Here is a 23,016-nt window from a genome sequence, read left to right as displayed (position 1 = left end):
TTTCTGCCACCAACAATCAGACCCCAGCACCAGAGATATATTTCTCTCCTCACTCCTATAAGCTCCCAGGAGGAACAATTCCACTCCAGAACATCCCAGATAGCCTGCTACTTCAAAGACTGCAATTTCCCCTCCCATGTGATCAACAATGCCCTCCAGTGCATCTCCTTCACTTCCCGCATCTCCACCCTTGAACCCCATCTCCAATCGTGACAAGGATAGGAACCCCCTAGTCCTCACCTTCTACCCCACTAATCTCCAGATTAATGCATTATCCTTAACCATTTTTGCCACCTACAATCAAATCCCAGAAGCAGAGATATATTTCCCTCCGCACCCCATCAGCATTCCACAGAAACCATTCCCTCCATTACTCCCTTGTTAGGTGCACACATTCCACCAACCCGCCCTCCCCTCCCAGCACCTTCCCTTGCCACCGCAAGAGGTGTAAAACTTGTGTCCACACCTCTGTCCAAGGCCCCAGAAGATCCTTCCACATCCAGCAAAGATTTTCCTGCACATCCAAAGACCTCATCTACTGTGTCTGTTGCTCTTGTTGTGGTATCCTTTACACTGGGGAGACAGGACGCCATCTCAGGGAACGTCTCGGGAAATATCTCTGGGACAGACTCACCAAACAATCCCACCACTCTTTGGCCAACCACTTCAAGTCGCCCTCCCACTCTGCCAAAGACATGCATGTCCTGGAGCCCCTCCACCGCCAAATCCAATCCACCTAATGCCTGGAAAAAGAATGCTTCATCTTTCGCTTTGGGACCCTCCGACCATATGGTATCAATGTTGATTTCACCAATTTCCTCATTTCCCCTCCTCTCCCCCTACCCCATCCCAGATCCAATCCTTCAACTTGACGCTTTTGAACTGTCCTACCTCTCCATCTTCCTTCCCACCTATCCACTCCACCCTCCCCTCCCGACCTATCAGCGTCAACCCCCTACCTATCGCCTTCCCAGCTGCCTTCCCTACTCGCACCCACCTTCCCCGCCGCACCCCCCCAACCCCCCATCCTGGATTCGACTCTGATCTCCATCTTACATTCTCATAGTAGGTCAGACTTTACCCTTTTAATTTTTGGATTCTTCTGTTTAAATTAATCTTGATAATGTGAAATAAATTCTGTAGGTGCTGGAAATCTGAAATAAGCACAGAATGTTCGAAACTTAGGCCTGACAGCATCTGTGGGAAGAGGGTTTTGAGCCTGGTATGAATTCAGAACTGAAAGGTGTTGGAAAATAGTTCTTTTTTATACGTCTGACCGAGGTAGAGGAGGAACTACGGGTCGGATGCTTTCGAGACCCATTGCAAAAGACAAAGGGGATGTTAATAGAGGAGAGAATAGAGATATAAGGAGGGTGAAAGGGAGAGAATTAGTTCTTGTTTCTAAGTGCAAAGTAAGACATAAGCAGGACTCTTTTTTAGGGGGAAGGAGGTGATGGTGGTGGAGACAAATTTAGAAAAATGGAGACCAGATATGAAGTCAGTTTCTGAAGTTGTTGAATTCAATGTTCAGACCATGAATCTTCAGAGTGCCTTAGTGGAAAACGCGATGTATCTTGAGCTTGCATTGTGCTTCATTGGAGCATTGCAGCAGGCTCAGGACAGAACCGTTGGCATGAGAGCAAGGTGGTTCACTGGCATATTGGGATGATTCCTACAGACTGAATGAAAGTGTGAAAACCTGTTCAATGTAAATGAAAGTTGTGCATGTTAAATTTGGGCATCACGGCTGCTTTATGGACATTAAGTACAATGCTGAAGTACTTTCCAGAATTGGAATCTACACCATATTTGATAGAGATAAATTTATAATCTCTGGGCGGCATGTGGTTTGCATTGCTGCCTCATGGAATCAAGGGACCTGGGTTCAAATTCACCCTTGGATGACTGTATGGAATTTGTACATTCTTCAGTGTCTGAATGGGTTTCCTCTGGGTGCTCCGGTTTCCACCCATCATCAAAGTTGTTGCGTTAGGAGGATTGGCCACGCTAAGTTGTACACAATCTCCAGGGATGTGCAGGCTAGGTAGATTAGCCATGGGAAATGCAGGGTTACAGGGTCAGGGGGATGGGTTTGGTGGGATGCTCTTCAGAGAGTCGGTGTAGAGTTGATGGGCGGAATGGCCTGTTTCCACACGGTAGGGGTTCTATTTTATGGATTCTCTCACGGGCATGAAGTAATATCTGGCAAGAGGCTGGTCATTGAAAATTTTTATGGCAGTGGTCAATAAATCCTTGACGAACAAAAGGTGTCAAGAAAGTCAGGAAAGTGCGATTGACAATGCATTCAGATTAGCTGTGATGTTATCAAATGGTGGAACAATCTTGAAGGTCCAAAAAGCGTATTCCTGCTCTTAATTCACATACTCTGATGTTTGTTCATGTTCATGCCAGAGGTAGAAGAAAATTTATTTGACACTTCTCTGTACCTCATTAGGCATGTTCAGTACTGGCATACTCTGATACATATAGAAATCAGAAGCGTAAGCAAAGGCAAAGATGGGTAAAGAGAGATTTTAATTACAGATGGTAGCCTAGATTATGAAAGTGCTAAAACTGGCCTCCACATGTCTTGATTATGAAGGAGAAATTATTCCTTTTAATGATATTGCTGTTAGAATATTTGGAATATATCTTAAAACCATTTTGGATGCCGTGCAAGACTAGTCTTGATTGCCCTATTGCCCTACAGTAAGCAAACAGGTCAAACTACATCAAGGGGAGGTGATGGCCTTGTGGTATTATTGCTGACCTGTTAACTCGAGACCCAGTAAATGATCTGGGGATTCGGGTTCGAATCCTGCCATGGCGGATGATGGTATTTGAATTCAATAAAAACAAAATCTGCGATTAAGATTGTTGGGGAAAAAAACTCACCTGGTTCACTAATGATGGTTAGGGAAGGAAACTGCCAATCTTGTGTGATCTTTGTGACTCAGACCGACAGTAATGTGGTTGACTCTCAACTAACCTCTTGCCAATTAGGGGTAGCCAATAAATGCTGAAGTCTTCAATGATATCCTTATACTGTGAACGAATAGAAAATAAAATTTGTTGGCAAAACATTAACGAAATTCCCACTCCTCTGCATGAGCACAAAGCAGAGACCAGATCAGATCCAGCTATGCATAACTGAATAATATGCCACTGAAAAGCTGTACATATGAGTAACATGCTTGGTGTACTATGAGAATTGTATTCTGGCAAGGAATTAAATGAAGAGGAGGGGCTTGGAATGTAAATTGAGGGGAAGAAAACATCTGATTTTTTGCTTTAGTTGTGAGGGGATGTTTTTTCTGTCTTTCCCTCCCTCTCTACCTCCAGTGCACATCTACTCAAAGGAGGAGTCACCTCACAAAATCTGTAGGTTAGGACCTAAACTGGGCCATGTGGATGTTGAATGGCAATTCCAGTATGAAGTAGCAGTGAACAACATTAAAAGCAAGTCAAATTGTTTTTCCATATCTTTCAGAACACTGCAGGCCTAGATGACTTTGAAAGGCAAAAAACACTTGGAACGGGTTCTTTTGGAAGAGTTATGTTGGTGAAACATAAAGGAACAGAACAGTACTATGCCATGAAAATACTGGACAAACAGAAAGTAAGTATGCTGCCCCATGATAAATAAACAAAAGAAATACAAATGTAGATTAAAGCTTCTGAACATCTTTGTACTGACACATATTTTTGTGGAAGTATGGAGGGAATACTAGGTCACTTCGTGGTAATTTTGGTGATAGTATGATAACTAAGCTATGCTTTCTTCTGTACCTTTTGTCATTCCTTTCTGAAACCACTCCTTGTAAGGATTTGCCCTGTTGCAATGTGGTTTAATTTTCAGAGGGATGTAATGTTAGTTAATGTAGAGGTGCCTTTCGTGAATTCTGGCTTTTGGCTTTTTGCCAACTTAAGTACAAGGCGATGGTGAAAAGGTCAGCCTCTAATACGTCAAAAATACAACAAAGCTTCAAAGACCATTTCCTTTTAAAGCTTGAACTAGCTCAGCTGTCTTAACTGCATGGTTTAATAATATCAAACTATTCACTCCAGATTTGTAAGCTAAGCATTTTTTAATTAATTGAGCCATTTGATGCAGTTTGAATTCTCTGCAAATTAAATATAACAGCTCGTTTCAAGAAAAAGCTTATTTTTACACAAAATAAATGTTTCAACTTGCAAATACTATGGAATTCACATCTCAAACAACAATGCAGTCTGACCCACCAGAACAACTCAAAACAGCTGCACAAGGTACAACTTAACTGACTAATATGGCCTTTCCACTCTGACCCTTACTCTCAATCTCCGAGGCAAATAATGTGAAAGCTGAAACCAAGCCAGCAAACAAAACCATTCCCACCCTGAATCAGATCTCTGCTGATCAGTGTTTCCTGATGTCACGACTATAAAGAATTTTTAAAAAATCCTCATTTAATGTTCAATTTGCACTCCGGAAGAGTGCAACTTTAAGTGTAACAGCATGAAGGAGAAAATAAGGACTGCAGATGCTGGAGAGTCAGAATCTAAAAGTGTAGCATTGGAAAAGAAATGGTCAGGCAGCATCTGAGGAGCAGGAGAGTCACCATTTCGGGCATAGGCCCTTCAGCAGGAGAGTGAACTTGGGACCCTTCAACCACAGTGCATCAACGTCGATTTCACCAGTTTCCAAATCTCCCCTCTTTCCACTTCAACCCAGATCCAACCCTCCAACTCAGCACTGCCCACTTGACCTGTTCTACCTGTCCATCTTCCTTCCCACTTATCCACTGCACCTTACTTACCAACTTATCACTGTTACCCCTCTACCGGCATCTACCTATTGACTTCCCAGCTACCTTGCCCCAGCTCCTCTTCGACCCTCTATTTATCTCTCAGCTCCCCTGCCCCCCAATCGCACTCTCTCTCTCGCACTCTCTCACTCACGGTGAAGGGCTTGTGTCTACAATGTCGACTCTCCTGCTCCCCGGATGCTGCCTGACCTGCTGTGCTTTTCCAGCGCCACATGTTTTGACATTGACATTGACATCATGAAGCACACCGGATTTTCCCGATGCCAGCAATGTAAAACCTATAGTTAAGATCTGTAAGACTTGTCTTGGGTGGTGGGGGAGGGAGCAAACCCTGCAAACTGAAATATTTTGTATATTCCTAAATTCCTCCATTTGTATGTGGACTTCAAGTACGTTTTTAAAAATGAAAGAAATGTGCTCCTTCTACTTCCCTCCTGCTTACTGATCCCTCTGTTCCCCTGCTGCTTCCTTCTCCTGAACACACACTCATTGTGAGCAATAGCTTGGAGAGGCGAAAAGCTGAGCAAGGAAGCAATAGGTGCTGCACAGAGGAGGATTGGCAAGGCAGTAAAACAAGATACGTAATGTCCTCCCTCAGTTGATGAGTGAGTGTTCCTCCACGTTGAACAACACCTGGAGAAAATACTGAGGGTTGCAAGGGAGCAAAGTGTATTCAGGGTGGGGGATTTCAATATTCATTACTGTTACGCCACAGAGGTGAACCCTTCTGTTAATTAAACCAGACACCCAGAAAAGCTCACCTTGCCTTGTAATCTGTTAAAATCTCTCAAGTTCCACTATTTAAAGAAAATATCAATTTATTCTTGAACTGTAAAAGTGAACATTAAACAACAACAATTCACAACTCTAAGCTCCTCATTCTCTTAGCTGCTTATTATCTACCTCCAATTGTATAACAATACACTGTTCTGATAAAATACTTATTAAAATTCTATCAACTTGATTTCAAAACCATACAGCGGCTGTCATCCGCAGTATCTGTCTTCCTTCAGCTGAAGATCTCCCTGAGTCATTGCCTTTCTTTTACTGCGAATATGTTTCATATGAAAAGGTACTTTTGATAGAAAGTGTTTCAGTATCTTGGTCTTTCTCAATGGCAGTTACTCTCTGTCTGACTTTCAAACTGCCTTCCTCTCTTATACCTCCAACATTGGATCGTCCCATTGGTTTGAGGTTTGCAAAACAATTAATTCAAGTTCAATTGGGTTTTAGTATTCTGGGGCATAATTTAAATGGGTTAAATTCAAATTGTTGTCAAAACAGCAACCAACTCGGGTATTCATTTCACAGCCAAATGTTATATAGAACATAGAACATAGAACAATACAGCACAGAACAGGCCCTTCGGCCCACGATGTTGTGCCGAACTTCTAACCTAGATTAAGTACCCATCCATGTACCTATCCAAATGCCGCTTAAAGGTCACCAATGATTCCGACTCTACCACTCTCACGGGCAGCGCATTCCATGCCCCCACCACTCTCTGGGTAAAGAACCCACCTCTGACATCTCCCCTATACCTTCCACCCTTCACCTTAAATTTATGTCCCCTTGTAACACTCTGTTGTACCCGGGGAAAAAGTTTCTGACTGTCTACTCTATCTATTCCTCTGATCATCTTATAAACCTCTATCAAGTCACCCCTCATCCTTCGCCGTTCCAACGAGAAAAGGCCGAGAACTCTCAACCTATCCTCGTATGACTTCCTCTCCATTCCAGGCAACATCCTGGTAAATCTTCTCTGCACCCTCTCCAAAGCTTCCACATCTTTCCTAAAGTGAGGCGACCAGAACTGCACACAGTACTCCAACTGTGGCCTAACCAAAGTCCTGTACAGTTGCAACATCACTTCACGACTCTTGAATTCAATCCCTCTGCTAATGAACGATAATACTCCATAGGCCTTCTTACAAACTCTATCCACCTGAGTGGCAACCTTCAAAGATCTATGTACATAGACCCCAAGATCCCTCTGTTCCTCCACCTGACTAAGAACCCTACCATTAACCCTGTATTCCGCATTCTTATTTGTTCTTCCAAAATATTTGTTCTTCCAATATATTTTTAATTTTCCGGTACACTGAGACTGCAAGCTAGTCATGTAGCAGGTGCTCTCAGTGCAGAACAGCATTCAGTCTCTTAAAGGTATAGTACATGCTTTCAAGTTCATAACACTACTGAGAGTGACTCAATGGCAGCACTATTTATCAAGCTGATAGCATCCAAAAAAAAAGTTAGCTGCTTGACCAGGTCTGCAGCAGGTGGTGGCAGAGCCAACAGGGAAAAAGATACTTGACCTCATCCTTATCAATTAGTAAGAGGGAACTCTGCGGACCTTGTGTCCCACCTTCACTTTGAGAATGTCCCCATCGTGTTGTGTGGCACTCTCACCATGCCCCAAATGGGACAAAGTTCGAACTAGCAATTCAAGACTGGGCATCCGTGACCCACATGTCAGCAGCAGAACTGTATTCCACAAACTGCAACCTCATGACCTGGCATATCCTCCACTCAACCATTACAATCAAGCTAGGGGATCAACCCAGGTTCAGTGGAGAGTGCAGGAGCAGCACCAGGCATACCTAAATGAGATGTCAATTTGATGAAGTTACCAAGCAGAATTACTGGTATGCTGAAAGCAAGTTATAGACTGAGCTAAATGATCCCACAATCAATGGATCAGCTCTAAGCAGTCTTGCTACATCCTGTTGTGAATGGTAGTAGGCAATTAACTCACTGGAGGAAGAGGATCCGCAAATACCCTTATCTTCTATGCTGGGAGAAATATTAGTGCAAAACATAAGGCTGAAACATTGCAGCAATCTTAAGCCAGAAGTGCCAAGTAGATGACCATCTCAGCCTCCTCCAGTCCCATGCATCACAGATACCATTCTTCAACCAATTCAATTTACTCTGCATGATGTCAAGAAAATGCGACACTGGATGCAGCAAAGGCCATGGGCCCTGATAACATTGCAGCAATAGTACTGAAAACTTGTGTTCCAGAACTTGCCAATTCCCTAGCCAAGCTGTTCCAGTACAGTCACAAAGCTGGCATTACCCGACAATGTGGGAAATTCTTTTGGTATGGCCTATACACACAAAGCAGGACAAATCCAAACTATCCAGTTACCATTCCATCAGTCTACTCTCATTCATTAGTAAAGTGATGAAAGGTGTCATTAAGAAGCACCTGCTCAGTGATGCCCAGTTTGGGTTCTGCCAGGGCCAATCAGCTCCTGACCTCATTATAACCTTGGGTCAAACTTGAACAAAAGAGCTAAATCCCAGAGGCGATGGAAAAGTGACAACCCTTGACCTCAAGGCCACATTTGACTGAATGTAGCATCAAAGAGCCCTAGCTAAACTGGAATCAGTGGCTACCGGGCTCAAACACTCCAAAATCATACCTGACACACCGGAGCGTTGTTGTGGTTATTGGGCATCAGACATCCCTGCTCCAGGACATCTCTGCAGGAGTTCCTCAAGGTATTGTCCTAGGCCCAACCATTTTCAGCTACTTCATCAATGACCTTCCCTCCATCATAAGGCCAGAGGTGGAGATGTTCACTGAGTACACAATGTTCAGCACCAATCTTGACTCTTTAGAAACTGAAATAGTCTATGTTCAAATGTAGCAAAACCTGGTCAATATCCAGGCTTGGCTGACACGTAGCCACATAAATGCCAGGCAGTGACCATTTTTAATAAGAAACAATCTAACCACTAACCCTTGACATTCAATGAAGTTGCCATCACTGAATTACCCACTGTCAAAATCCTGGGGGTTACCATTGACTGGAATCGCCACATAAACAGAGCAGCTACAAGAGTAGGTCAGAGGCTAGGAATGCTGCAGCGAATAATTTACCTCATGACTCCCCAAAGCCGATCCATCATCTACAATGCACAAGTCAACACCGTGATGGGATACAGGTACACAATCCTTTATCCGAAATGCTTGAGACCAACTGGTTTTCAGAATTTTTCGAATTTCAGAATAAGTGACAGTTCAACGATGAAATTTTAAAAGATCTTACTGAACAGCAGACTGACTGAGTAATGGGCCTGAGACAGAATTGAGGTTGGCCAGTGCTGGGCCATGATCCCCACATTTCTCATCTGAGTGACACACATTGAGTGGGTGTGGAATTGTGTTAACTGTTTGCATGCCAAACAACCTTCCTAATGAGAAAAACTTCACCAGAAAAACTTTGGATTTTGGAGCTTTTCGGATTTTGGATAAAGGGTTGTCTACGTGTATTTCCCACTTGCCTGGATGGGTGCAGCTCCAACAACAATCAAGAAGCTTGACACTATCCAGAACACAGCAGTCCACTTGATTGGCACCACATCCAAAAACATCATCTCCCTCCACCACTGTTGCTCAGTTACATCAATGTGTGCAATCTACACAATGCACTGCAGGAATTCAGCAAACATCCTTAAACAGCACCTTCCAAACCCATGACTATTACTATCTAAAAGGACAAGGGCAGCAGGTACGTGGAACGCCACCCCTTCAAGGTCCCCTCCAAGTCACTCACCATCCTAACTTGGAAATGTATTGCCGTTCCTTCACTGTCACTGAATCAAAATCCTGGAATTCCTTCTCTAACAGCATTGTCAGTCAACTCACAAGTGGACTGCAGCAGTTCAAGGAGGCAGCTCACCACTACCTTCTCCAGGGCAGCTTAGGACAGTCAATAAATGCTGGTCAGCCAACAATGCCCATGTCCTTCAAGTGAATAAAACCAAAGCAGCAGGCAAAGGATTGTGAGCCAGATTCAGAAAAGAGAAGTGCAGTCTGCTAAGTGAATAAAGCTGAAACTTTATTCGTTCGTGGGTTTTGGGCATCGCTAGCTCGACTGTAAATTATTACCCATTCTGAATTGCTCACAAGAAGATGGTGGAGTGCTGCTGCCTTCATCTGATGCAGCACATGGTGCGAAGATGCTGTTTGGAAAGGGCTTCTAAGACACTTTGCACATACAATTAAAAATTGTCAAGTTTTAAGAAAATGTCAATGTTGCTTGGAGTGTGTGGAAACTGTTACCTATTCAGTACTGTTTTCCTGTTGGCTGCAAACGTTGCATCAATCTGGTCACTCAATCCTACATTGACATTGCAGGTACAAAACATAGAAAGTAGAGTCAGATGACACCAGGTTATAGTCCAGCAGGTTTATAGGACCTGATCAGGTGTACCCTAGAACTCTGGGAAGCTAGAAAAGTGATTGCTGGGCCTCTTGCTGAGATATTTGTGTCATCGATAGTCACAGGTGAGGTGCCGGAAGACTGGAGGTTGGCAAACGTGGTGTCACTATTTAAGAAGGGCAGTAAAGACAAGCCAGGGAACTATAGACCGGTGAGCCTGACCTCGGTGGTGGGCAAGTTGTTGGAGGGAATCCTGAGGGTCAGGATGTACATGTATTTGGAAAGGCAAGTACTGATTCGGAATAGTCAACATGGCTTTGTGCGTGGGAAATCATGTCTCACAAACTTGATTGAGTTTTTTGAAGAAGTAACAAAGAAGATTGATGAGGGCAGAGCAATAGATGTGATCTATATGGACTTCAGTAAGGCATTTGACAAGGTTCCCCATGGGAGACTGATTAGCAAGGTTAGATCTCTTGGAATACAGGGAGAACGAGACATTTGGATACAGAACTGGCTCAAAGGTAGAAGACAGAGGGTGGTGGTGGTGGGTTGTTTTTCAGCCTGGAGGCCTGTGACCAGTGGAGTGCCACAAGGATCGGTGCTGGGCCCTCTACTTTTTGTCATTTACATAAATAATTTGGATGCGAGCATAAGAGGTAAGTAAGTAAGTTTGCAGATGACACCAAAATTGGAGGTGTATTGGACAGCGAAGAGAGTTACCTCAGATTACAATAGGATTTGGACCAGATGGGCCGAGAAGTGGCAGATGGAGTTTAATTCAGATAAATGCGAGGTGCTGCATTTTGGGAGAGCAAATCTTAGCAGGACTTATACACTTAATGGTAAGGTCCTAGGGAGTGTTGCTAAACAAAGAGACCTTGGCTTGCAGGTTCATAGCTGTTTGAAAGTGGAGTCGCAGGTAGATAGGATAGTGAAGAAGGTGCTTGGTATGCTTTCCTTTATTGGTCAGAGAATTGAGTACAGGAGTTGGGAGGTCATGTTGCGTCTGTAGAGGACATTGGTTAGGCCACTGTTGGAATATTGCATGCAATTCTGGTCTCCTTCCTATTGGAAAGATGTTGTGAAATTTGAAAGGGTTCAGAAAAGATTTACAAAGATGTTGTCAGGGTTGGAGGATCTGAGCTACAGGGACATGCTGAACAGACTGGGACTGTTTTCCCTGGAGCGTTGCAGGCTGAGGGGTGACCTTATAGAGTTTTACAAAATTGAGGGACATGGATAGGATAAATAGACAAAGTCTTTTCCCTGGGGTCGGGGTGTGCAGAACTAGAGGGCATAGGTTTAGGGTGAGAGGGGAAAGATGTAAAAGAGACTTAAGAGGCAACGTTTTCACGCAGAGAGTGGTACGTGTATGGAATGAGCTGCCAGAGAATGTGGTGGAGGCTGGTACAATTGCAACATTTAAGAGGCATTTGTATGGATATATGAATAGGAGGGGTTTGGAGGGATATGGGCCGGATGCTGGCAGGTGGGATTAGATTGGGTTGGGATATCTGGTCGGCATGGACAGGGATGGACCAAAGGGTCTGTTTCCATGCTGTTCATCTCTATGCCTCTATAAGCTTTCGGCATGCTGAAGTTTCACCTGACAAAGGGTCAACGCTCTGAAAGCTTGTGATTTCTAATAAACCTGTTGGACTATAACCTGGTTTCCATGACTTCTGATTTTGTCCACCCCAGCCCAACATCAGCACCTCCACAAAATAGAACCAAGAATAGGCCATTCAGCCTTCTGACTCCCCTCCTCCTCCATTATTATATGGCTCCTCCCCATGCTTCTCTCCTCCCCTTTTCCCCTTCTCCCACATCTTTTGATTTCTTATCTCAAGTGCTTTACTAAACTCCTTTAAATCGTAACATACCAAATGGCAGTCCTCTTGCTAAGAATGCATACTGGCCTAGCTATATTCGCAATATTAATGTGGAGTTTCATTGAGTGAGGCAACCTGAAAAAGGGTGTAAAGTGAAGAACTACAGCTTGGGAGTCTCCTGTGAAGCGCTTCTGTGAAGTTTCCTCCGGCATTTATAGTGGTTTGTACCTGCCGCTTCCGGTTGTCAGTTCCAGCTGTCCGCTGCAGTGGCTGGTATATTGGGTCCAGGTTGATGTGCTTATTGATTGAATCTGTGGATGAGTGCCATGCCTCTAGGAATTCCCTGGTTGTTCTCTGTTTGGCTTGTCCTATAATAGTGTTGTCCCAGTCGAACTCATGTTGCTTGTCATCTGTGTGTGTGGCTACTAAGGATAGCTGGTCGTGTTTAGATTAGATTAGATTAGATTACTTAGTGTGGAAACAGGCCTTTCGGCCCAACACCTCCACACCGCCCCACCGAAGCGCAACCCACCCATACCCCTACATTTACCCCTTACCTAACACTACGGGCAATTTAGCATGGCCAATTCACCTGACTTGCACATCTTTGTGTTGTGGGAGGAAACCACAACAGACACGGGGAGAACGTGCAAACTCCACACAGTCAGTCGCCTGAGGCGGGAATTGAACCCGGGTATCTGGCGCTGTGAGGCAGCAGTGCTAACCACTGTGCCACCGTGCCGCCCACACGTGGCTAGTTGTTTCGTGGCTAGTTGGTGTTCATGGATGCAGATCGTTAGCTGTCTTCCTGTTTGTCCTATGTAGTGTTTTGTGCAGTCCTTGCATGGGATTTTGAATACTACATTGGTTTTGCTCATGCTGGGTATTGGGTCCTTTGTCCTGGTGAGTTGTTGTCTGAGAGTGGCTGTTGGTTTGTGTGCTGTTATGAGTCCTAGTGGTTGCAGTAGTCTGGCTGTCAGTTCAGAAATGTTTTTGATGTATGGTAGTGTGGCTAGTCCTTTGGGTTGTGGCATGTCCTCATTCCGTTGACTTTCCCTTGGGCATCTGTTGATGAAATTGCGCGGGTATCCGTTTTTGGCGAATACATTTTATAGGTGTTCTTCTTCCTCTTTTTGCAGTTCTGGTGTACTGTAGTGTGTTGTGGCCCTTTTGAACAGTGTCTTGATGCAACTTCTTTTGTGTGTATTGGGGTGGTTACTTTCGTAGTTCAGGACTTGGTCTGTGTGTGTGGCTTTCCTGTGTACCTTTGTGTTGAATTCTCCATGCGGACAGCTGGAACTGACAACTGGAAGCAGCAGGTACAAATCACTATAAATGCCAGAGGAAACATCACAGAAGTGCTTCACAGGAGGCTCCCAAGCACTGAGGATGTCACCTAGACAGGGGACGAAACGTCTGCAACACAAATTCTCAGCTCGGCGAACAGAACCACAACAACATATTTTGATGTGATTCAGATCAGTGACTTCCAATGAAACAGATGGTGAGTATCATAAACCAAAGTGAGCACAGGTTAGAATTCTTTTCCAAGATCAAGTTGAAAATACTTAATTCAAGATTTTGCAATATTCTGGTTGCAGGAATACTTAAATAAAGAAGAAAGTAGAACAGGCTGAAGGAGCTGAATGGCCTATTCTTCTTGCTAATGTACATGTTTGAATTTCAGACCATCATATCTAGCTTTGCGTGCTCTGTAGGTACAGAGGATTTTTATTCCATTTTGTTGCAAACAAACACAGTGGCTGCAGGATCTTGACTAAGTCTCCTATTACAATTCAAATGAATGATGTTTGTTCCTTTTGTGGTGGGTTTAAAGATTATTATATGAAATGACATAGTTATTCAGTGCAGTGCAATGGTGGATGGTAGCCATTTTCCTACTGAAGAACACGGAGCCTGGCTGTGCTACATTTCTGTCTTTGCAAACTTGGATTGTGTTTGGAAAAAGTTATTTTCAGGCCCGTATCCATAGTTTGACATCCTGCCGAGCATAAACCTACCACTTTGACCAGAGCAATTTGAGGTGATAAATTAAGACAAAAAAACACTGATTTCATTTGTGCATTAAAACACAGTGCCATAAATGTAATTTTTTTCACCAATGTGCTAAGTAAGCTTAACCACAAGGATGCAGTTAGTGGAGTGGGGACCCAATGTAAAAAGCAGTGAAGGCCATGTGCTAAACATTCACTTCACACTGAGCTAAGCCTTTGCGCCGCACAACTGAACACTAATGTGCTCGATGCCAATCAAGAGCAATATTAGTTTTCTTATAAACTAACTTGCTAATACTAGTGGGATTAAATTGAAACAATGTATCCATGCAAAGTGAACAGCAATCTCACTAATGTCCCTGCTCCCTCCTGTTATCAGTGGCATGATTAGTATGCTAAATACAGGAAGGAAAATGAATTAAAAGTAGACACTTTGTGGTCTGCTGTAGAACAAACCGACTACTAACTGCTCTATTAAGTGTGGCTCAATTTAAAACTCTACATTGCTTGTGTAACCTTTCCAAGGTACTAGGCATATTAAATATAGGATATAAATTTAGTTTTGGCTTTCCTCCAATCTCCAAATGGTTCTAATACATGATGGGATGGTGTTCTGATCAAGTGAACCCTTTCATACTCATCCCAGGTTGCCATTTTCACATAGGAGAAAGTGGGGACTGCAGATGCTGGAGATCAGAGCTGAAAAATGTGTTGCTGGAAAAGCGCAGCAGGTCAATCAGCATCCAAGGAACATTAGAATCGACGTTTCAGGCATAAGCCCTTCTTCAGGGGCTTATGCCCGAAACGTCGATTCTCCTGCTCCTTGGATGCTGCCTGACCTGCTGCACTTTTCCAGCCCCACATTTTTCAGCTGCCATTTTCACATACCGATTCAATGTGTGGGCCTTGCTATAGTCAAGGTCAACCCTATTTTGACATATGCACTTTCTCTTTGTTTTATTATACATGCATTTTCCAGTAAGGATTTTTGAAATGTGGCTCTGTCTAATATTTATCGCCCTGAAAAACAGCAAACAATGAGACTGTCTACTAATCCAGTCACTTTTGAGAATGACTTGTATGGGGCTTTTATGAAACAAACTTTGATAGTGAATCTTCAGAGTTAATGTTTGTCTACTTAATGTTCTTATTTATTTCTTGTCTTTTTTTTATTGAGAACTTAGGTGAAATGTGAGAGGCCAGGGCTCATAGTGCAGGACACTATGCAGGACCAAAAGTTGAAAAGAGTAGTAGAGAAGATGAGCTAACTTGCCACGCAGTGATTAGGTGATGCCAGGATCACGTTTTAAAAAGCCTGTAGATTATAGGAGGAAGGGAACACTGAAAGGTAAGGAGTTTCACAGTTTTCAGATCCTGTGAAAGAGCGAGCTAGAGTAGGAGACAGTGTGATGAGTCTTGTTTTCAACAATATTACACCTTACCCTGTGCCCCAAAGAGCAATAGAGGAAAGAAAAAAACTGGTGTGAACAAATTTTGCAATATTTTGCCTATCTCTGCATGCTAATTTGACTCAAATTGAAACCCACAGACAAGACTCATTTCCCTTCTCCACCCTTCTAGAAGGCCGGATATCAAATTTTGAGCAGAATTCTTTGAGTATGATCATTGAATACAGATTCATCGGTTAACCTGAACTTCATTTCATGTTTAAATGGTTGAGCCTTAACTATATCCTCCTATGAATTAAACTTGCATGGTGATCCCTTCAGAAATGTTCTGTAATATTATTTTTCTTTAGGTTGTCAAACTGAAGCAAATAGAACACACACTCAATGAGAAAAGAATATTGCAGGCTGTGAACTTCCCATTTCTTGTGAAATTGGAGTATTCCTTCAAGGTAAATATTCATTTCCGACATCAGAAGAACAATGTTGTACATCTATTCTCATTCTGTTTTCATTTAGGTTGAAATGTTTATTTTAAAACCTTTAAACTTATTAGCTATTTGCTCAGCTGGGAGAATTGTGAAGCCTGTAATGCACTGGAAGAGGTTTGGAAAAGATCGTTCTTTGAAACTCTGCTGTAAAAACTGAATTTTTCCCACTAGTTGTTTGATGGTAAACTAAAGGAACTCTATATAGATGCTGCTGTAGAGTTACAAACTTGTGTTCAATTTTATAAAACCTGATTTCAACTTCTGTTCAGTGGAAGGTCGTGAGATTTGGCAAGTCATGGATTGTTCATGTTTTTTCATTATTGCAATTTTGATGCATTCCTGATGTGTTTGGAAATCTGTAATATATTGATTTTAATTATGGAGGCTCTAGTGTGGCTATTTGTAATCTATTAACAAATGACTTCGACTATTGATGCTTCATTAGGCTTTAACAGTTTAGACATTTGTTGCCTCCCCTCTATTGTTAAATCTGTGAATTATATTTCAATAATCGTTTTACTTATAAATATTAACTAATCCCTTCATTACACTTTAATCAGTTGCTTATGGGCTATTAACAAAAGCTGCATATTAATCCCCTTGTGCACAACTCCATTCCTTTCTGTTTGCAAGTAGTGTTTTGATAATAGCATAAGATATCGTTGATGCTGAAATAAAGCTGTTGTATTCAACATAAATTGGTGTTTGACATATTCCACAAATTATCACCTAATCACAAACTGAAAGCATACTAATTTCCATAGCTTTAAAAGGCATTGTTCACTTTACAGAAGACATGATGTTACTTGCCCAGTTAGATTTTCATGGTACAACTAGTGCAGGTGGATGTGTTTATAATGACTTTGGCTTTCATTATTTTGGGCATTGTCCGCATGGTCTTTCATATCAGCATTGGCAAGTAAGTTTCTTTGCAGGAGAAAAGCAACACCGCCCTTGACAGTGCTTTAATGACATTGGATTGTGACCCTTCTTATTACAGTGCAATGCATGAAGAAAGGCCCATCTACAAAAAAGACCACTTTCCTTTTCCCCTCTGTACATACAATGAGTATGATTAGTGAGTTTTGAGAAGATTTGTAGCTCATTTTGAGGTTTTGGATGTAGGTTTGCTTGCTGAGCTGGAAGGTTCATTTCCAGATGTTTCGTTCCCTACTAGGTAACATCTTCAGTGGGCCTCAGGTGAAGCAATACTGAAAATTTCTGCTTTCTATTTATATTTTTGGGTTTCTTTGGGTTGGTGATGTCATTTCCTGTGGTGATGATATTTCCTGTGGTGATGATATTTCCTGTGGTGAAGTCAATTCCTGTTCCTTTTCTCAAAGGGTGGGGGTGGAAGATGGGGTCTAACTCAGTGTGTTTATTGTTAGAGTTCCTGTTGGAATGCCATGCTTCTAGGAATTCTCGTACGTGACTTTGTTTGGCTTGTCCTAGGATGGATGTGTTGTCCCATTCGAAGTGTTATCCTTCCTCATCCATATGTGAGGATATGTGTGAGGTGAGGTGGGGGGGGGGGGGAAACTATAAGATTGTAAGACACAGAATTTTAGCAACAGTTTACAGTGTGATGTAACTGAAATTATATATTGAAAAAGACCTGGATTGTTTAAGTCTTTCATCTTTTAAAATGAACATGTTGGTTTCAGTTCTTTCACATGTAAATCGCAAAACGTTTTTAGAGTTACATTCTCAAGTGAACTTTAATGACACCAATTGTGAGATCTGATGGAGGAGCAGTGCTCCAAAAGCCTCGTGCTTCCAAATATACCTATTGGGCTATAACCTGGTGTTGTGATTTTTAACTCTGTACAATGAGTATACTAACGCTCGTTTTTTTAATTTTCATGAGGTGTGAGCATCGCAGGCAAAGCTTGCATTTGTTGCTGTTCCTAACTGACCTTAAGAATTAATGCAGTTTCTCAAGGCTTTCACTACAATTAATTTCATTACTTAACTTATCTCTTGAGTAATACGTATGTAATTTGTTTGATTTGCATTGTTCCACAGTATCCAAATTCATCTAGTGTAGCAGGTTGATAACATGGGCTGACACTGCAATTTGTCTCAGTCTTAGAGGTGACACTAAATGTAATTGTGCCTTTCTAATCAGTAACATTTTATTGTGATGCCCATCATTGAAAAATGTAGCTGTCCAGAAAATGAAAGGGGTGCAGACAAGTATTAAGAAGACCTTTCAGGCAGAGATCCATCTTTTCTTAGGTAACAGGTTCCACTGGCAACCACCATTCGTGGTTCTGTGGTAAAATGTCAATATTCACCATGCTTTGTGAAGGATATGCAGATTCTGGAAACTACAAGGTAATTAAAGATGTTACAGGCCACAAATGCAGTGGAGTAGGACACTCCAGCCGGATTTCGTCCTCTCTGCCTGCTCCTCCTCTTTCCCTTCTTTGTCATTTTCTTCCTCCAAGTGTTCCTTTTTGTCGTCTTCTCCTTCTTTTCTTCCCTTTTGACTGTCGGACTTCGGCAGCCTCCAGCAGGTGGCAACCTCCTCCCCCCCCCCCCCCTCCTTCATGTTGATTGAAATCAGCCTGTTAATTCTCAATTTCTACACAGCATGCCACAAATACAGCTTCCAACTGCAAGTTTTGCAAACTGTAGCGGTGGGGACATCTCCATTGTGCTGTTTTAAGAAAAAGCAAAGTCCTTTATGACCGCTTGTACTTACAAATTTGATCCCAAACGTGGTGTAATTTTAAAGATTCCACATCTGAACGTTTCCTATACTTAGAAATGGCTATTTTATATTGTTCTACATCAAGTTCTGACTTGAGTGCAAACTGACTTGCGAATAGACTCGAGAGCAATCTTTTCACAACCTGGGGACTGCCTGGAGTGAAGCTCATAGTGATTTTCTGTTGCCATAATTTGGTCAACATATGGTGTGCCTTGTGACGCGTGCATTTTTAATGCATTGCATGTGTGGCATTCTGCTTGGAGACAGCTAAAACCAGTTGATTTGACCTGTTAGAGTTTCTGTTGTTGTGTTGAGAGAACTTGGATTTCTTTTTCCTTGTTTCCTGCAGCTTCTGGTGTTCTCTTCAACCCCAGCACACACCTATCTTAATTTTATTAAATGACCACTCACACTCAAAAAAAATTATACCTCACCGCTCCCTGAAAGCACACTGAGTACAGAGACTGGTTTCTATTAAGGTCCCTACAACTTGGATGTTTCTGGAGTTAAAAGTTGAGTTTGTCAGTTGCATTATAGGCTATGAAGCTAGTCTTTGAATTCTAACCTGACAACACATTGAGAGCTTGGCTGCTGTTACATCAGACGTAGCACTGGATAGAGTTGAAATGACATGCAGGTCTGAGAGAAAATAATTTGACTGTACTTCAATATTTCGTATGTTAGATGGCTGCAGAGCTGTGCTAATTGAAATAGATGCAATGTTCATGGTTTTCTGCTTGAACCTGGGTCTGATTTGTGAAACCAGAAAGTAACAATTGCATTTTGGGCACTTGGACAGAGATATTGACCTTGTCGACAGTACAAATACAGAATGACAGAGCTTTTGAGCATTACCAAAGTATCATAGAGTCCCTATAGTGTGAAAACAGGCCATTAGACCCAACACGTCCACACTGACCCTCCAAAAAGTAACCCACCCTAACCTATTCCCTCACCCTACTATTCTACATTTACCCCTGACTAATGCATCTAATCTACACATCCCTGAACACTATGGGCAATTTAGCATGGCCAATTCACCTAACCTGCACATCTTTGGATTGTGGGAGGAAACCGGAGCACTCAGAGGAAACCCATGCAGACACTGGGAGAATGTGCAAACTCCACACAGACAGTCACCCAAGGCCGGAATCGAACCCAGGACCCTTGCGCTGTGAGGCAGCAGTGCTAACCACTGAGCCACTTGCATTCCCTTATGTTTGAAAAGCTGAGGGATAATCTAATTGAGAAATTCCATCGTTTCTCTGTGGTAAGCTTATCAGGGGACATGGAACAAGCAGAAGTAAATAGCATTTCCGTACCAATCAACCATGATCTAATTGATTGGCAGAACTGGATCCCATGTACTTGCCAAAATATTTTAAATTGTTACTCAAACAGTAGAGCCTTGTGGTCACAAAAAGGTTGTACTACAGCAGCAAAACTCTTTTTTTTGCTGTCTCAAATTAATTGCAGTTGCATCAAGCATCATTAGACGTAGGAGAACAAAATAGGTCATTTGTACCATTTGAGTCTGCCCAGCCATTCAATGAGATCATAACTGAACTGATAATTTTCTACTCCCTTTCCTACTTTTTTTTTTGCCTGTAAACCTTGATTCCCTTCCTGATTGTCAAGCCTGGAAATGTGTTGCTGGAAAAGCGCAGCAGGTCAGGCAGCATCCAGGGAACAGGAGAATCGATGTTTCGGGCATAAGCCCTTCTTCAGGAATGAGGAAAGTTTGTCCAGCAGGCTAAGATAAAAGGTAGGGAGGAGTGAATGAATATAAAATTACCTTTGAGTCAACATCATGAGGTCACTATCAGTAATCTATTTGTAATCACACTGTCAGAGGACAAATACTGAGGGAGTGCCACACTGTTGAAAGCTCAGTAATGAGGGAGTGCCACACTGTTGGAGGATCAGTAATGAGGGAGTGCCACACTGTTGGAGGATCAGTACTGAGGGATTGCCACACTCTAAGAGGGTGAGTACTGAGGGAATCTCGCACTGTCAAAGGGTCAGTACTGAGCAGATTGGTAAGGATGCTTGTTGGTTGCTCACAGATGCTCACACCTGTCTCTGACCCAGTCTAGCAGATATGTCCTTTTGGACTCAACCAGCTCGATCTGTAGGACTGCTACCAAGACACATTTGATGGTGAATTTTGAAATTCCCCACCCAAAGTATATTTTGTGCCCTGATCACCCTCAATGTTTCCTTCAAGTGTTGTTCAACATGGAGGAGTACTGATTCATCAGCTGAAGGAGGACAGTACATGGTAATCAGCAGGAAGTTTCCTTGCCCATAGAGTATAGAACATAAAAAGGTACAGCACAGAACAGGTCTTTTGGCCCACGATGTTGTGCTAAGGTTTAATCCTAATGTAAAATAATATAACTTAACCTATGCACCCCTCAACTTACTGCTACCCATGTGCATATCCAGCAGTTGCTTAAGTGTCCCTAATGACTCTGCTTCCAACACCACTGCTGGCAACACATTCCATGCATTCACAACTCTCTGCGTAGAACATAGAACAATACAGCACAGAACAGGCCCTTCGGCCCACGATGTTGTGCCGAACATTTGTCCTAGCTTAAGCATCTATCCATGTACCTATCCAATTGCCGCTTAAAGTTCGCCAATGATTCTGATTCTGCCACTCCCACAGGCAGCGCATTCCATGCCCCCACCACTCTCTGGGTAAAGAACCTACCCCTGACATCTCCCCTATACCTTCCACCCTTCACCTTAAATTTATGTCCCCTTGTAACACTCTGTTGTACCCGGGGGGAAAAGTTTCTGATTGTCTACTCTATCTATTCCCCTGATCATCTTATACACCTCTGTCAAGTCACCCCTCATCCTTCTCGGTTCCAATGAGAAAAGGCCTAGCACGCTCAACCTATCCTCGTACGACCTATTCTCCATTCCAGGCAACATCCTGGTAAATCTTCTCTGCACCCTCTCCAAAGCTTCCACATCTTTCCTAAAGTGAGGGGATCAGAACTGCACACAGTACTCCAAATGTGGCCTAACCAAAGTCCTGTACACTGCAACATCACCTCACGACTCTTGAATTCAATCCCTCTGCTAATGAACGCTAATACACCATAGGCCTTCTTACAAGTTCTATCCACCTGAGTGGCAACTTTCAAAGATCTATGAACATAGACCCCAAGATCCCTCTGCTCCTCCACCTTACTATAAACCGTACCGTTAACCCTGTATTCCGCATTCTTATTTGTCCTTCCAAAATGGACAACCTCACACTTGACAGGGTTGAACTCCATCTGCCACTCCTCAGCCCAGCTCTGCATCATATCTAAGTCCCTTTGCAGCCGACAACAGTCCTCCTCACTATCCACAACTCCACCAATCTTCGTATCATCTGCAAATTTACTGACCCACCCTTCGACTCCCTCTTCCAAGTCATTAATAAAAATTACAAACAGCAGAGGACCCAGAACTGATCCCTGCGGAACTCCACTTGTAACTGGACTCCAGGCTGAATATTTACCATCTACCACCACTCTCTGACTTCGACTGGTTAGCCAGTACTCTATCCAACTGGTCAAATTTCCCTCTATCCCATGCCTCCTAACTTTCCGCATAAGCCTCCCATGGGGAACCTTATCAAATGCCTTACTAAAATCCATGTATACTACTTCCACTGCTCTACCCTCATCCACATGCTTGGTCACCTCTCAAAGAATTCAATATGACTTGTAAGGCAAGACCTACCCTTCGAGGAGAAAGTGAGGTCTGCAGATGCTGGAGATCAGAGCTGGAAATGTGTTGCTGGAAAAGCGCAGCAGGTCAGGCAGCATCCAGGGAACAGGAGAATCGACGTTTCGGGCATAAGCCCTTCTTTAGGAATGGGGAAAGTTTGTCCAGCAGGCTAAGATAAAAGGTAGGGAGGAGGGACTTGGGGGAGGGGCGTCGGAAATGTGACAGGTGGAAAGAGGTCAAGGTGAGGGTGATAGGTCAGACTGGGGTGGGGGCGGAGAGGTCGGGAAGAAGATCTCCGGTTAGGAAGGCGGTGCTGAATTTGATGGATTTGACTGAGACAGGGTGGGGGGAGGGGAAATGAGGAAACTGGTGAAATCCGAGTTCATCCCTTGTGGTTGGAGGGTTCCTAGCCGGAAGATGAGGCGTTCTTCCTCCAACCGTCGTTTTGTTGTGGTCTGACGATGGAGGAGTCCAAAGACCTGCATATCCTTGATGGAGTGGGAGGGGGAATTGAAATGTTGAGCTACAGAGTGGTTGGGTTGGTTGGTCCGGGTGTCCCAGAGGTGTTCTCTGAAACGCTCCGCAAGTAGCCGGCCTGTCTCCCCAATATAGAGGAGGCCACATCGGGTGCAGAGGATGCAATAGATGATATGTGTGGAGGTGCAGGTGAATCTGTGGCGGATATGGAAGTTTCCTTTGGGGCCTTGGAGGGAGGTGAGGGGGGAGGTGTGGGCGCAAGTCTTGCACCTCCTGCGGTTGCAGGGGAAGGTGCTGGGAGTGGAGGTTGGGTTGGTGGGGGGTGTGGATCTGACGAGGGAGTCACGGAGGGAGTG

General features: G+C 43.3%; 1 protein-coding gene across 3 annotated transcripts in view; it reads left to right on the top strand.

Annotated features, from left to right (window-relative positions):
- The window catches only part of LOC122554117 (cAMP-dependent protein kinase catalytic subunit beta), a 197,368-nt gene that overhangs the window by 150,620 nt on the left and 23,732 nt on the right, over positions 1-23,016 (top strand). For all 3 annotated transcript variants that reach the window (XM_043698626.2, XM_087990385.1, XM_043698624.2), the window contains 2 exons: positions 3,491-3,619; positions 15,595-15,693. In XM_043698626.2, coding sequence (XP_043554561.1) covers positions 3,491-3,619; positions 15,595-15,693 — 228 coding nt within the window. The remainder of the gene's footprint in view (positions 1-3,490; positions 3,620-15,594; positions 15,694-23,016) is intronic.

This window comes from Chiloscyllium plagiosum, unplaced genomic scaffold, assembly GCF_037043375.1.
Source record: "Chiloscyllium plagiosum isolate Xiang-an unplaced genomic scaffold, Cpla_swu_hap1 HiC_scaffold_9, whole genome shotgun sequence".
In the NCBI taxonomy this organism is placed as follows: Eukaryota; Metazoa; Chordata; class Chondrichthyes; order Orectolobiformes; family Hemiscylliidae; genus Chiloscyllium; species Chiloscyllium plagiosum.
This window is presented reverse-complemented; position numbering and strand designations above follow the sequence as displayed.